The sequence below is a fragment of the Euprymna scolopes genome, chromosome 46 (assembly GCF_053919585.1).
Source record: "Euprymna scolopes isolate OS-2025 chromosome 46, ASM5391958v1, whole genome shotgun sequence".
Classification (NCBI taxonomy): Eukaryota; Metazoa; Mollusca; class Cephalopoda; order Sepiida; family Sepiolidae; genus Euprymna; species Euprymna scolopes.
Window position 1 is genome coordinate 88,952,536 of NC_136527.1, and position 17,555 is coordinate 88,970,090.

The 17,555-nt window shown below is 39.3% G+C and overlaps 1 protein-coding gene across 1 annotated transcript in view; it reads right to left on the reverse strand.

Annotated features, from left to right (window-relative positions):
* Positions 1-364: 364 nt before the first annotated feature.
* LOC145270177 (uncharacterized) overlaps positions 365-17,555 on the reverse strand; it is a 43,921-nt gene continuing 26,730 nt past the window's right edge. Inside the window, exon 4 of the mRNA XM_080125804.1 lies at positions 365-10,158. Coding sequence (XP_079981930.1) covers positions 9,110-10,158 — 1,049 coding nt within the window. The 3' untranslated portion in view covers positions 365-9,109. The remainder of the gene's footprint in view (positions 10,159-17,555) is intronic.

Here is a 17,555-nt window from a genome sequence, read left to right on the forward strand (position 1 = left end):
AAATCAGTTTTTGGTAAAAAAATTTGGCTGCCAAGATGTAAAAATTCAAAAGATTTAACCTTTGTAGTCTCTAAAAAACTATTCAGTAAATTTTGGATTTAAACATTAAAAATTTTACATAAAGGGTATTCAGACATGCAGCAAGCTTTTTAATAAGTTTTGGGGCAAAAGTTTGGCTGCCAAGAGGTCAAAAGTTGAAAGAGTTGACCTTTGAAAACCTACTAAACTCCTCCACCAATTTTAGGTCTAAACACTTGAAATTTTTGATGTAGGTTACTTGGACATGAGTCAAAATTTTTAATATATATATATATATATATATATATATACATATGCACATAAAGTTATGAACAGTACATAGTGCTCGAGCAATAAATAATGTGTTTATTTTTAAATTACATACATTTAACGATATGTCATGGTTTTAAAGCAAAACTATTTTCATAGAGGAGCTTGTTATTGACAAATTGCTTATCAAAAAGTTCTGCATGTTTTCCTCTTTCACTTGTCAAGCTTAGGATGCTCAGGAGGTGATCAAGTTTCGCATCTATTGCTGAATAACAGCATCTGCTGTAGCTCTGCTTCGTCATTTGCGACAGATGGAGGTTGTGTCGGGTTGCACAAACTCTGTTTCAGCCCTATACCATTTGTGTTCCCTTTGATCTTTCCTTTTTTTTTTCACTTATCTTCGTACTCCAAGCAACTCCTGTCTAGATGCGTTATTCTTCAGTGACATTACTGACCGCAAGGAGGATTGCAGGGTGTTCCGTCTGCCTGCTTCCCACCGGACTACAACTTGGATGTCTTCAAGTCCAATGTTAACAAATTCCTAATGAACCGGCCCCTTAAGTAAACACTTCATCAAATCTCCACACTACTAACGTAATGTACTTGCAATAACCCTTATCCCTGAGTGGCTTCCGGGCCTTGATAAGTGGTGACCACCGTGTAAAAAAAAGAAAAAAAAAACATTTATGTACAAGAAAAAAATCTATTATAAAAAATAAAACAATATATATCCCAAATGAACTTGCCAGATAGAATAACGTAATGTACTTGCAATAACCCTTATCCCTGAGTGGCTTCCGGGCCTTGATAAGTGGTGATCACTGTGTAAAAAAAAAAAAATAGCAGAGATATGAGTTTGCTTCATCTCATGATCGCTTCTTTTCTCCTTGCCTAGCTGTCTCCTTTTTATTGAAATGGATGACGTCAGAACATTCCTCTATGCCTTTTTTGTTTATTCTCTGTGTCATTTGCGACAGATGGAGGTTGTGTCGGGTTGCACAAACTCTGTTTCAGCCCTATACCATTTCTGTTCTCTTTGATCTTTCCTTTTTTTTTTTCATTTATCTTGGTACTCCAAGCAACTCCTGTCTAGATGCGTTAACAGTATTCCGTTTTATGACGTATCTCGTTATCATAAAGGTAGAAGTTGCACCCTAACCCCTGTACAGAACGACCTTAGACACACAAGGACAGTGTCTAATAGGCATTCAAGTTCTCTCCACTAACCAAAACTGTATTCGCATTTGTCTTTGTAATTGGAAATATGTTAACAAAAAAAATGGATTTTCTTTCAATTATGATTCTTTAAAAGGTTCAAAAGAGAATCGCCAACCTAATAGGTCCTGAAATGTCAGCTAGGCTTCAGCCTCTCTCCCACCAACGAAATGCTGCATCCCTAACCCTAACCCTCTTCCTGTTTTACAACGAACCACAAGCTCTTGTACCCCACTCAACGTAAATACCCCGGCAAACCCAACTAGCAGCGAAATCCCACCCCTATACAGTAGAGATTCCCAGATGCCAGGAAGCCTTCTACTCTAATAATTTCTTCCCCAGAACTGCTAGACTTTGGAATTTTTTCCTGGGTTCCTGCTTCCCCGACCGTACTGACATGCAGAAGTTCAAGTATAATGTAAACAGACATCTTGCTGCTCAACTCCCTACATAGTACCCTGAAAATTATGTCCCCCGTACACCAAAGTGGCTCTGAGCCTTGTCTGGCGTAAAAATGCTTTTAAAAAAATAGATTAATTAGAGAATTAGAGAGAGTGGGAGGAGAGATACAGAGAGAGGGTGAGATGAGAGATAGATAGAGAGAGAGAGAGTGAGAGGAGAGATGCAGAGAGAGGGTGAGAGGAGAATTTCATAAGATGCTTGAAACATAAAATAGAAATAATCAAAACTAGTAGAACCTGAGAAAGTTCCACAGAATGCGAAATATTTTTAATGGCAAATATGTTTCCTTAAAGCTGATATTTTTCCGGATAGAACAAAGTTTAAATATTTGTACATTTACAATGTTTTAAACGGGATTAATTAAAAAAACGAAATGACATTACAAGATTTCTACTGTTTCATCTCCAATGTATATATCTATATATCTATAAAAGTGAATGTGTCTGTCTGTCTGTGTACATTTCCCTACGCAATAACTCTGTCAATTTTTAGTCTATAGACTCGAAATTTGAAATACCGGGTACTGAGATTTGGGAAAATCGATGTGACGGGTGTCAGCCAGAAATTTGGCTGTTAAGGGGTCAAATTTCAACGATTTGACCTTTAAGAACTCTACCAAACTCCTCCGACAATTTTGGGTCTAGACACTTGAAATTTTAGATATAGGTTCCTTGAACCTGGATCTAACTTAATAAAGTGATTTGAGCCTGAAACTATAAATTTTAAGGGGTCATAATAGGGATCAAAAAAAAAAAAAATTTTCTCTTTTTTTTTTTTTGCTCAGCATACACCTCCAAACACCCGGGCAACGCCGGGCTGAAATGCTAGTATATCTATAAAAGTGAACGTGTCTGTCTGTCTGTCTGTGTACATTTCCCTACGCAATAACTCTGTCAATTTTTAGTCTATAGACTCGAAATTTGAAATACCGGGTACTGAGATTTGGGAAAATCGATGTGACGGGTGTCAGCCAGAAATTTGGCTGTTAAGGGGTCAAATTTCAACGATTTGACCTTTAAGAACTCTACCAAACTCCTCCGACAATTTTGGGTCTAGACACTTGAAATTTTAGATATAGGTTCCTTGAACCTGGATCTAACTTAATAAAGTGATTTGAGCCCGAAACTATAAATTTTAAGGAGTCATAATAGGGGTAAAATCAAAAAAAAATTGACTGCTTTTTCTTTTTTGCTCAACATACACTTCCAAATACTCGGGCAACGCCGGGCACCCATGCTAGTATATATATATATATATATATATATATATATATATATATATATATGTCAAATGTTTCATATATAGTTTAAAGTCTGTTGCAAATAAGATCACAATATTAATAGTTTTAGCTTCAGTAGAAGATAACGCTGAATGTTTTATCTCTAACCCTTCATGTACAAGTATTTGTTATCCCATCAAAATAACATGGCGATATGTACCGTGCTATCCAACAGTTTCAAGTTATCTCCTATTTCTTTATTTTATTTTTTTGTTCTAGCTGGGGATGGGGCATCCTACTAGATGTTAGATATTTTCCCTCTAACTCATGCGTTTTTCTTTTACTTCAGTCGTTTCCTGCAAGGAAGGTGGGCTCTCTCTACCATGCTAGAAAACTACTAACACCCGAAAGTATCCTGTACCTCTATAAGGCCACCATTCGCCCATGTATGGAGTATTGCTGCCACATCTGGGCTGGTGCATCTGCTACTAGTCTCTCGCTCCATGACAAGGTTCAAAAGAGAGTCGCAAACCTGATAGGCCCTGAACTGGCATCTAAGCTCCAGCCTCTGTCCCATCGACGAAATGTTGCATCCCTCTGCCTTTTCTACAAGTATTTTAGTGGCGAATGCTCTGACGAACTGCAATCACTTGTGCCCCCACGACGTGTGCACCCTCGACAAACTCGACAGGCTGCTAAATCTCACCCCCACACTGTAGAGATCCCTGGATGTAAAAGATCTTTTTACTCCAATAGTTTCTTCCCCAGAACCGCTAGACTCTGGAATTCCATTCCAGGTCCCTGCTCCCTCAACAGTACTGACGTTCAGAAGTTCAAGTGTAACGTGAACGACATCTTGCTGCCCAAATCCCTACATAGTACCCCAGTAGTTGTTACCCCTGATAGTAGCCCCCTACACCAAAGTGGCAATCTGCCTTGTTTGGGGCGAAAATGTAATAAAAAAATTTAAAAAATAAAAAAAAATGGTTAATTGGGGAGAGGAAAATTATGTTCTCAATTTCTTTACTAACTCAGTTTTTGAGAAATAAAGAATTTTAATGGAACCTTCGAATATCTATGTATCTCATATAGAGTTCAAGCATGTCTTAGGTTGTGGATGAAAAATGTACTACAACATATGAAAATGGTTAATTGGGGAAAGGAAAACTATGTTCTCAGTTTCTGTATCTCATATAGAGTTCATGTTAGCCCCAGGTAGGGGGGGGGTCCCTTGATTTCTGAAAACTTTGGCTGAAATAGAATAAAACAAAGAGAAAAAGCACTCGAGATTTTATCGCCAAGAGATAATGAACCATTGGACATATTAATGCCTACTGATGTGTTTCCTTTCTAGTGGTCGATAAGATATCCAACAGTTCACCTACAATATGTATACTTACTTTAAACGTAAGTCTGTTGTAAATAACATCAAAATATTAATAAGAGTTTTAGCTTTAGTAGAAGATAACGCAGAATGCTTTATCTCCAACCCAAACGCATCACAATATGTCCAACGTTTTATCTTCAGTAGGCGTTAATATATCCAGTTATTTATTATCTCTAGGTGACAAAAATAGTGTTTTTATTTGGTTTCAAGCCCTCTTGATGCATATTTTATTCAAATTAAAACATTTCTATATTGAACTCTCATTCTTGACGTTATTCTCGTGTTACAGTTCAAACAATTCAAAATACAACCTCCAGATACAACGCGCAGCTCTATACAGACTTCTCTCCAAATTTTCAACATGGCAAGTGTTGTGGTGGCACTCACTCATTTACATATGTGGATAATATTACACATAAATAGCAAGACTCGGTTAGTCTGAGTGTGTGTTAACCAGAAGCCACCAAAGGCTGAGCCGAGAGCAGATATGTTCTCCAGCCAAGACTGCTTTATCTCCAACCCAAACGCATCACAATATGCCTGTTTTATCTTCAGTAGGCGTTAATATGTCCAGTGCTTTATTATCTCTAGGGAACAAAATGTTGAGTGCCTTTTCTCTTTGTTTTATTCTATTTCAGCCAAAGTTCTCAGAAATCAAGTGACCCCCCCCCAACACTTGAACTCCATATGAGATACACAGATATTCGAATGTTCCATTTAAGTTCTTTATCTCTCAAACACTGAGTTATTAAAGAAATTGAGAACATAATTTTCCTCTCCTCAATTAACAATTTTCATACGTTGTAGTATATCTTTTGTTTTGATCCCTTGGTCTTACTGAATTCCAGGACAAGAATTTATCTAGTCTGGTGGAGTATCCAGCTTCATGCTATTACTTGAGGTAATATCACTTGAAGAAGGTGCAGCATGCCTTGTAAAAGCTAATGTGAGTTAGCCATAGAAAGAAGATCTTATTTGGGCTGTGAATACAATGTTATTTTGAATATTTGATCAGGGTTTACTTATAAGGAAAAGTATTCTCATACCAGATTGATCTGACAAACCCCTTTACAGAGAGACCTTAGACACTCAAGGACAGAGTCTAGTAGGCATTCAAGTTCTCTCTTTTGTTTTATTTTACTTCAATAAGTTTTAAGAGATTAAGGAGCTAATCCCTCCTGGAGCTAACACTTGATTCTGTTTTCCCTTTATGGCTACTATTTTTATTTCGTTACAGCTTGATCTTCCAGGGATTGCTCCTAAGTATTTCTGAAAGTTCTTTTTTATTAAGCCAGTTGCTCCTATCACAACCGGTATAATGTTTATTTCTTTCAGAAACCATGTCGTTTTTAGATCATTTTTTAGGTCCTGATATTTTATTATCTTTTCCCGTTCAGCTTTATTAAGGTCAAAATCATTTGGGACTGTGGCATTGATAATGAGTGCAGTTCTTTCAGACTTGTTCCATATTACTATATCTGGCTTGATGGCCTTGTCTTTTATGTATCTGCCTGCCTGTATGTCTTTGTCGTAGAACACTGTCACTTTTCCATTTGATGTTATCCGTGGTGGTTCATGTTCCCAGATGTTCAACGACCTAAGTGTGTTTAGTGTCTGTTCCGTCTGCCTGCTTCCCACCGGACTACAACTTGGATGTCTTCAAGTCCAATGTTAACAAATTCCTAATGAACCGCCCCCTTAAGTAAACACTTCATCAAATCTCCACACTAACGTAATGCACTTGCAATAACCCTTATCCCTGAGTGGCTTCCGGGCCTTGATAAGTGGTGATCACTGTGTAAAAAAAAAAAAAGAAAGACATACATGATACTTTAAACCTGATCCAGTTGTAAACAATGAGCAATAAACTCCACAGTAAAATTATTCTCTTTTATTTTCTCAGTTAATATTTCATTTGCTATTTTGCTCCCCTTTTCAAACTTTCAGTAGTGATAGCGAAACAGCAACACTTTCTTTTTAGCTGTTGAAACTGCTTGAGCTAGGGAGTCAGCAACTCTAGCCCCAAGGTCTGGTGGCTAATCCTTGTTGGCCTGTCATGGATATCATGCCACTTTTTCTTTTTTTTTTACATGGAGGTCACCACTTATCACGGCCCAGAAACCACTCGGGGATAAGGGTTATTGTGTGTACAGTAATCAATGGGGTAGTGTAGTATCTGTTAGCATTGGAGATTTGATAAAGTGTCATTACTTAAGGGCGCGGTTAATCAGGTATGTTGGACTTGAAGACATCCAAGTTGTAGTCAGGAGGGAAACAGGCAAGCGGAAGTTCCACAGGCGTGCAGTTCTAAGAAAGAAGCTTTGCTCATGGAATCTATGTTTTGATTTAGGCACAGATAAGGATTGGGGAAAATTATTGACTGTGGTTTTAGCTAGACTGGTGTTAATTGTGAAAGATTGGGAGGGAGGAACCAGAGATTGGAGCTCAGATGAGCACTTGCCATGGAAATAATGATAAAAAAGATAGGCTCACAATATCTTTTCTGTGAAAGAGAGGCTGCACTCTGTCAGAGGAAAGATGGTTTACATCATTACTTAGTTCTTTCCACCTGATGTATAAACAGGCTGAGGCACCCTTTTTATCCTAGGTGTTGGCCTGCCATTATGCATATTTATTTTTGTTAATTTTTTATGCCACGGCTATAGTAACACTTTCAGGGGAAAGAAGTTTTACGCCATCACTTACCTCTTCTCGCCTTTTTTATCCTGGCTGCCAGAAACAACAGGGTGAAGAGAAGTGGACTTTTTATTATCAAGGAGTCACCATTTATCAAGGCCTGAAGGCCACTCGAGGATAAAGCTTAATGATTGTAAGGTGATCAGTGGGACAATAGAGTAGTGGTGGAAGTTGGGTATAATTTAATAATTGAAGACGACGGCTCAACAGCAACTTGTTTGCATTGGATTTTAAGTTAACCATGTTGTAGTTAAATGGAAATCTGCCTTGCGGTACAGAGTTTCAGAGGCGAGCGGTTCTAGGAAAAAAGCTGGCATGGATAGAAATTGGTTTAAATTAATGACAGTGGTTGTAACTAGGTGAGTACTAGTTATGAATGTTTTGCAGGGGGATAATAGATTAAAGCTCAGTCAAGCACTTGTCATGAAAAATGATGCTAGAGTAGAGATAAACTAGGAATATCTCTTCTGTGAGAAATAAGTTGCAAGGAGGAGAAAAGGACATCACCTACTAGATTTCGAAGTCGATTTTGAACTTTGTCAAGACAGAAAAGAGTGTTCTGAGTAGCTTCCTTTCCAGATGTGACAACAATATTTTAGGATGTATTAAGCTTTTATACTTGTAGAGGATTTCGTCGAGAGTGAAATATCTTCTGGAGTGGTACAATGAAGTAATCATTTTTCCAGCAACCTTGGCAACAGATTTGATGCAAGTCTTTTTATTTTCATTTATTTTTTCTTAGAAATTTCTCATTATCCACAACTTATTCAGTATTAGAAGCTGCCCTGTTAATAAAAGGCGGTGTCCCCGTTCGCAAACTGTGGAACATACTGGATGGCTTGAGGGGACAGCACACCACGTTTTTATTCAATATTTAGTCAGGGTTTATTTCCGATAAGAAGTATCCTCATGTCAGGGCTCTGACTAACCCCTGTACAGGGAGACCAAACACACCCGAGAATGGTTTTTCACTATTTTGTTTTATTTTACTTCAGTCGAAGTTCTCAGAAATCAAGGGGCCCACACTTAAAGTCTATATGAGATACATAGATATTCGAATGTTCCATTAAAGTTCTTTATCTCTCAAGCACTGAGTTAGTAAAGAATTTAGAACATAATTTTCCTCTCCCCAATTAACCATTTTCATACGTTGTAGTATATCTTTCATGTTGGTCTCTTGGTCTTACTGGATTCCAGGACAAGAATTTATCTAGTCTGGTGGAGTATCCAGCTTCGTGCTGTTACTTGAGGTAACATCACTTGGAGAAGGTGCACCATTCCTCGTAAAAGCTAATGTGGGTTAGCCATAGTGAGGAGATCTTATTTAGGCTGCGAATACTATGTGATTTTGAATATTTGATCAGAGTTTACTTGTAAGGAAAAGTATTCTCATGCCAGGTTGTTCTAACAAACCCCTTTACAGAGAGACCTTAGACACTTGAGGACAGTGTCTAGTAGAAGTTCAAGTTCTCTCCATGCCCCTTGCGAGTTTTCAGATGTTTTTTTCTAAATGTGAATTTCTGGTGAAACTAAGTTGGTGTATAAACAAGGAGAAGCGCCCTTTTTATCCTGATTGCCAACCTGCCAGTATGCATATCTATTTTTATTAATTTTTCTTAGAAATTCCTCATTGTTCATGACTTATTTGGTATTAGAAGCTGCCCTCTATTAATAAAGGGTGGTGTCCCTGTTAACAACCTGTAGACCGTGCTGGATGGCTTGAGAGGACAGTACACCATGTTTTCTTTATATTTAGTCAGGAATTACTTCCGATAAGAAGTATCCTCTGATTAAGCCCTATACAGGGAGACCGAAGACACCCAAGAATGATATCTAGGCATTCAGTTTCTCTCATCTTCAGAATGCATCAGCATATGCTGGCTGAGTTGGGAACTCGTGTGAAAGGAACAATCACAAAGCTCACATGTATACGTCAGTGCTCCAATGTGTGACTGCATATGTTGTTTCATTCGGAAATTCTGTGAGAATAAAATCCCACAGATTTCACAAGCGAATGCGTTCTCACGTTTGCTATGTGTCCGCTCGTGATATTTTAGATGCGACGACTGTGAAAAAGATGCCCGACAAACTTGACAAGAATATGGTTTCACTCCTGTGTGTATCCTTAAATGTTCTTTCAGATAGGGCTTCATTTTAAATGAGAGCCCGCAAATCTCGCACGTGAACGGCCGATGTTCGGTGTGCGTGAACATGTGTTGCTTCAAATGCGCATTTCGAGAGAATGACTTGCCGCATTTTTCGCAAACAAACGGACGCTCGCCGCTGTGCGTTTGTTTGTGATTTTTTAAATTCGTTGAATGCGAGAAAGAACTTCCACACACGTCGCAAGTGAATGGTTTGATCCCGGTGTGAATTTGCATATGTCCGCTCAACAAACTTTTCCGCGAAAACGAGGCTTCACAAACCTGACATGAATGCGGTTTTTCTCCTGTATGTGTCCGAATATGATAAACCAAATTTGACTTTTGCGAAAATGACGAAAGACAAACTTCACACGAATATGGCTTCTCGTTCGTGTGTCGACGCATATGAATCGGCAAATATGTCTTTGAAAAACCCAAACCACAAATTCCGCATTTATATTCTTTCCCTCGATTCCGGCCCGTTTGCAAGTGATTGTCCGAATTTGTTTTACGAACACGTACGGAAGCGCCAGATGCCTCATTAGAACGTTTTGCATCTTTTTTGTGTGTGCGCAAGTGTATTTTATAATGCGAAACATTTAAAAAGTTATACCCGCATGTTTTGCAGCAATATTTCATTTTCGGTTGGTTGTCATTTTGTTCCATTTTTCTCATCGCCAGGCAAATGATTGTCGATTCTGATTCACAAACTTTATAAAGTGTCAACAATGTTTTAGCCAAAAAATCTGAAAAAAAAATAGAAATCACGGGAAAAATTTCAGTTTAACAATTATACATAACTAGAGAGGGAACTTAGAGAGAGAGTGGAAGGAAAGATACAGAGAGAGGGTGAGATGAGTGTTACAGAGTGAGAGTGAGGGGAGAGTTACAGCAAGAGAGTGGGAGGAGAGTTACATAAAGAGAGAGGGTGGGAGGGAAATGATTGTTGATTCTGCTTCACAAATTTTATAAAACGTCAAAAATCGGAAAAAAAAAATAGAAATATTTAAATCACGGCAAAAATTTCAGTTTAACAATTATATATAACTAGAGAGAGAACTTAGAGAGTGGGAGGAAAGATACAGAGAGAGAGGATGTGATGAGTGTTACAGACGGAGGGGAGAGTTACAGCAGGGGGGTGGGAGGAGTGTTACATAAAGAGAGAAGGTGAGGGGAGTTACAGAGGGAGGGTGGGAGAATAGTTACAGAGAAAGGGGGTGAGAGTTTCAGAAAGTGTGGGTGGGAGAAGAGTTACAGAGAGAGGGTGGGAGGAGAGACATTCAATTCAACTCCATAATTTTTATAAAACTTCTGCAAAAAAGAATATTTAAATCATGGCAAACATTTCGTTGTTTAACAAGTATACATAACTAGAGAGAGTCGGAGGAGAGATACAGAAAGTAGGCAGGAGGAGAGTTATTAAGAAGTAGGTGGAAGGAGAGTTACACAAAGAGAGATCGGTGAGAGGGGAACTTCAGAAAGTGTGGGTGGGAGGTGAGTTATAGAGGGGTGGGGGGAGACTTACAGAGTGGGTGGGGGAGAGCTACAGAAGGTGTGGGTGGGAGGAGAGATACAGAAAGAGAGATGGTAGGAGGAGAGTTATAGACAGTGAGAGTGACGGGAGAGTTTTTATAAATCTTCAAGTGTTTTAGTCAGAAAATCTACAAAAAAGAATAGAAATTTTAAATTATGTCAAAGATTTTGTTGTATAAGAATTACATAACTAGAGAGGAAACTTAGAGAGGGTGGGGAGAGTTTCACCAAGAATGTGGGAGGAGAGTTACATAAAAAAAATGAAGCAGTCACCCCTACATTAGAGAATCTAATAGTCCTCACTTGGTTCTGCCTACTTCATCCAGCCCTCCCTAAATTAGTCAAGCAACGTTATGGGACAGAGTTGAGATCACAGACATTGGCGTCAATCAAGCCCGAGATCTCCCTGGCATTGTATTCTCTATTTGAAGAGTTGGAAAGTGAGGCATCTGTGAGTTGGACATTTTCTACTCTAGGAAGCTTCAATTGAAGAAGACTTATCTACTGTGAAATCAGGTATCTACCTTCCTGAATCAAACTATAGATATATTATCAAGGTTGATGAGTCCACTTGTCCCGAGACCTTAAACAATTTATATACAGAGGATGAAAATATGACAACCTCACGGCGAGTAAAAACTGAACAATCCCCACTACACTAATATGTTCTCAAATCATCATCTGGTACGAATCATTGTGGACAGTGTTGCCACAATATGATACGACACTCAACAACCAAGTGCCTGAGTGCTAAAATCATGAAATCGTCCCAGTCTGCCAAATAAGCAGACAGATCCTCCCCCCTCAATGTGGTTGGAGAGACCAGGCTTAGTCTGGAGAGAGGGGACACAATGTGCTTCTTTGAAGGCCTGGTTATTGAGAATCTTGATGTAAAGACACTTGGCAGTGTCCAATTTATACACAGTAATGACGTCAGTGAGACCTGATACGTTTGGCATATGGATTGGTGACACACAATTCAGGTATGGCTCTACTATATCTTCTGACACAAGACTGGTCAGACCTGTTTATGTTTTGCATGCCCCATCCCCAACAAATCAGAGTGTGGCCTGGCGAGTACTTGGAACTCTCCATGCCTGCTGATGAGGATGACAAACTTGCTATTGAGCCTCGTTGGGATTCAGGCTGCATAGTATCAGCTAAACCTTGGCCGTTACCCATAATCACAAGGAGTGTAGGAAGCAGTGTGTGTCTTGTCAACAACGCCAGTAAACAACGACAAATACCTAGATCACAACACATCTGCCAAGCTATATCCACGTTCGTTCCGATAACACCATCTTCTGGTGAATACCTACTCCACTTCGAGTAAACACCATAACAACATTGTCGCAATCAAGCAATTGTGTATCAATCAAGCAATTTTATAGCAATCAAGCAATTTTGGCTGATATACCCGATTCCATCAGAAAATCATCCCACTATCCTCACCGATAGCGAGGCCTATGGAAAGTTCTCAACTGTTTGCGATTTCCAGGCTTTCGTCCAACATCGGCAGAGCAAACTTGCCTGCTGATTTTATAGGTATCTAGAAATGTGTGTGAAATTTTGTTGAATGCATTGTTCACTATGATTTTCTTATTGTTCTACACAATATCAACTGTAGCGAAATAACACAGTAAACTTAGTGTAGTGTTAGAATAAAGAGCAAAGGAAAAAATTAGAATCATATTCTGTAATTGCAAATCTAAATTTGCTAGCGTGTACCAGTGTTTGCCAGGTTGTGGAAATTTGGAATTTATAACATATGTAGTGGCCTTTTCCTAGATACCTATTGCTAAAAATTATACTTTCATTTTGTTAGAAAAATCTCTCTTCGGATGCCCTGCATCATCCAAAATAAAAACAAATATTTTTTATAATTGTTTCAGTACATTGCTACACAATGTGACATTTGTTGGCGTTTGTAAAAAAAATCATGAATGTGCTTATATTCCAAAAAAGAAAATATCAGTGCACAGTATTGAAAGTGTTTGAGATTCAAAAGTCTGTAACATTTCTACTAACTTCATAAGATGTCATGTGAGAAACTGAATTGAATATCAAGACATTATCTGAAGCGTTTTTATTTTGGTGTAACGTATGTGTTTACAGTGAACCTTAACTTTTAATAAACAGCTTGGTATGCAATGACATAGGCTAAGAATCTTTGACAAAATATATATAAATTGGAAAAATGTGTGAACAAATGAAAAAAAAATGATCCGCTCCACTTGATGACATCAAGCACAGTAATATTTTAGTGAAGAAAATATGAAATTGATGTTCAGTGATTAGTTTGGATGAATGAGAAAATGTAATTGTTTGATGCATAAAAAATAACTCATTTGCTGTATTTGATATTAAGCAGCAAAATATAGTGATTTGAATATTAAGGAAAACATCAAATCAGATTATGTAAAAAAAAAAGATGAAATTAGAAAATATATATTTTCTGTTTATGAGTTTTGCCAATCAAAATTTTGTGGCAGAAATTGGGTGATTACCATGCAATTTTATTTTGGTAAGGCATCCAACATGTCAGGTCTGTTCCTTCTTGTGGGTGCAGGAGGAGGTCGTCATGTTTAGGACTTCTCCTGTGGAGATCATTAAGGGATCCTTGAACCTCCCGTATACCAGCCGTCTAGCATGGACAGAAATTCAAAATGAGTGCTCAGACTTTAGACAAACATGGACGCGCCTGATGCAGGTGTTAGGAAATGGATTGAGAAATAGAGGGAGGTGTGTAAATTATATTGTAAACACGTTTTACCGGAAGTGAGGGTCAGCTGATCGGATTTGCGTGTAAGTCATGTGATCAGGTTAGCTGGAATCAGTGAGTTCGGGTTTGAACATAGAAGACAGCGGATGGCTTAACAGTCGTCCTCTCCCCTTCACTGGAGAGTGGGGACGCTTACATGTGTGAATAAGTAAACCACGCAAGCAAGAGATTCACTTTCCATCCTTCTGCGATCGACATCTAGAAAGTGAATAAAAACTATATAAAATTAATCATCGTCTTGGAGTGAATGAATCTTCATCCAAAACAGGTTTCCAGCCTCCCATCCAAGAACAAGATGAATTCCAGGTGGACAAGATTTTTATTTTATTTTTTTTTACACAGTGATCACCACTTATCAAGGCCCGGAAGCCACTCAGGGATAAGGGTTATTGCATGTACATTACGTTAGTGTGGAGATTTGATGAAGTGTTTACTTAAGGGGGCGGTTCATTAAGAATTTGTTAACATTGGACTTTAAGACATCTAAGTTGTAGTCCGGTGGGAAGCAGGCAGACGGAAAAGAGTTCCACAGACATGCAGTTCTAAGAAAGAAGCTTTGTTCATGGAATCCGTGTTTTGATTTAGGCACAGATATAGAGTGGGGGAAATTTTTCACAGTGGATTCAGCTAGACGAGTGTTTTTCGTGAAAGATTGGCGAGGGAGGACCAGAGATTGGAGTTCAGACGAGCACCTGCCATGGAAATAACAATAAAACAAGGATAGGCTCGCAACGTCTCTTCTGTGGGAGAGAGGTTGCAGGGTAAGTGAATAAAAACTATAAAACCAATTTATCGTCTTGGAGTGAATGAATCTTCGTCCAAAACGAGATGAATTCCAGGTGGGAACATCGACGACGCATGAAGGTATGTCCAACATACATGTACCACACACACACACACACACACACACACAAAAGCATATGAGCAATTAAATATGAAGATATCACAAATAATCAGAACATATTAGACGATCACACAACACAGGGAACTCACCTATCAAAGCGTCTTAATGGCATTAAGAATGTTAAAAGATATCTTCAGACTGTCACATTAGTCCAGGATGGCCTTCTAATTGTTTGTCGAAAGGACCCTCTTCTCCCACAATGCAATTATTGTTCTGCAACATGCCCCCTTTTTTTTTTTTTTTTACAAGGAGATTCCCCACTTATCAAGGCCCGGAAGCCACTCAGGGATAAGGCTTATTGCATGTACAGTATGTTAGTGTGGGGAATTAATAAAAGTGTCTACTTAAGGGGGCAGTTCATCAGGAATTTGTTTACATTGTACTTGAAAACATCCAGGTTGTAGTCAGGTGAGAAGCAGTCAGACGGAACAGAGTTCCACAGGCATGCAGTTCTAAGAAAGAAGCTTTGTTCATGGAATCTACATTTTGATTTAGGCACAGATAAAGAGTGGGGAAAATTTTTGACAGTGGTTTCAGCTAGACGGGTGTTTTTCATAAAAGATTGGCGAGAGGGGACTAGAGATTGGAGTTCAGACGAGCACCTGCCATGGAAATAACGATAAAACAAAGATAGGCTCGCACCGTAGGAGAGAGGTTGCAAGGAAGAGAAAAGTGCATCCCCCACTAAATCTATTTTGTACTCTGTCAAGGCAGGATAGGCTGTTTTTAGCAGCTCCTGCCCAGATATGGCAGCAGTATTCCATCCTTGGGCGTACTTGGCTTTTATATAGACAACGTTGCATATTAAGCTGGGACACCTTACCAAACACCAGATGCAACAGGTAGTGAGCTGGTATTTCTATGCCTTGGACGTGGCTGAAGCCGTAAACAAAAATTGTATCCTCATGTCACCAGCGCGATTCATTAAGCAGCTCCCCACCCGTAGCTGTTTCTCAGTCCTGTAAAGACCCCCCCCCCGAATACACGGGCTTAGGTTCGCTGCTGATATCAAGAGAAATAGACAACTGATTTTTGTCTTACGTGGGTACGTCAGTTCTTATACTTTTGCACTCCTTATTCCAAATGAGCAAAGTGACATATTGTGGGAGGCTCTTCTAAAGACCTGTTTGCCCATCAGACTAGCTGAATCCACTGTGAAAAATTTCCCCCACTCTATATCTGTGCCTAAATCAAAACGCGGATTCCATGAACAAAGCTTCTTTCTTAGAACTGCACGCCTGTGGAACTCTGTTCCGTCTGCCTGCTTCCCACCGGACTACAACTTGGATGTCTTCAAGCCCAATGTTAACAAATTCCTAATGAACCGCCCCCTTAAGTAAACACTTCATCAAATCTCCACACTAACGTAATGTACTTGCAATAACCCTTATCCCTGAGTGGCTTCCGGGCCTTGATAAGTGGTGATCACTGTGTAAAAAAAAAGAAAAAGACCAATCATTAATCCACCTGCAGTCGTAAGGACAGACTACGCCCTCCCCGCCAGCTTCAAATCTCTTCAAAATTATGGGTTTCTGTTCACTCACCATATTTCAATAAGGATAGGCACTCCTTAAAACCTCAATTGTAACTGAAAAGCCCATCCGAGATGTGCAGCGAGAGCTCAAGTCGGACCCAGCTGGTTCGCAGATCTCTACAGTCTCACGCTCTGCAGCATGTTGCACGTTAAACTGTAGGTTTGGATCACTTGGATTGTCCCCCTGAGAGATCTTGTACCACCAGGACCAATTTAGCAATGAATACATCCCATTCAATGATATGGATCTTATAGAAGAGCAGTATCATAGGCGCAAGGCCAACCATGTTTATAGTGAGCGGGCTAAGGCTCCTACCTGGTCACATAAATCTTGTATGGGGGTGAATGTTGGAGACATTGAGTACCTTCACAGTGACCTATCAAAACATAAAGGACGTGAGCGATACTTAGTTTCATCCAAGCAAGATGAGTGGATGTACATTCGAAAGTTTGCTGGCTCCCAGTTAAGGGTTTTTACATACAAGGACCACAAAGATGATTACTTCAAGGTCCTTTCTCATCCGGGTAACGGCCCGAGGATTAGTCTTGAACATCCAGATGACAGTGATGAGGAAGATAGCGACATGGCCTGGCATACCAAGCCCTCCATCCCTGAGACGATTAGCAGCATAACTAGCGACAAGAAATTACTACCAACCAGTCAACCTCTGATTGTGACTGAGGAGAAGATTCCAGTCGACTCCTCCCACGGAACAGACACAACATACCCCATCTCATTGACGGTCTATAGACAAAGATATGCTCGTAATCTATTATATAAATCTCAGCTGTCTGTTTAAATGTATGTAAGTATATTTGTACATCCGCCTAAAACTTTGACAGATGCGTGGGAACGTAATGACGTTGCACGTAATGACGTTGCACGTAATGATGTTGCACGTAATAATGTTGCACGTAATGATTTTGCACGTAATGACGTTGCACGTAATGATGTTGCACGTAATGACATTGCACGTAATGATGTTGCACGTAATGACGTTGCACGTAATGATGTTGCATGTAATGATGTTGCACGTAATGATGTTACACGTAATGACATTGCACGTAATGATGTTACACGTAATGATGTTGCACGTAATGATGTTGCACGTAATGACGTTGCACGTAATGACGTTGCACGTAATGACGTTGCTCGTAATGACGTTGCACGTAATGATGTTGCACGTAATGACGTTGCACGTAATGACGTTGCACGTAATGATGTTGCACGTAATAATGTTGCACGTAATGATTTTGCACGTAATGACGTTGCACGTAATGATGTTGCACATAATGACGTTGCACGGAATGATGTTGCACGTAATGATGTTGCACGTAATGACATTGCACGTAATGACGTTGCACGTAATGACGTTGCTCGTAATGACGT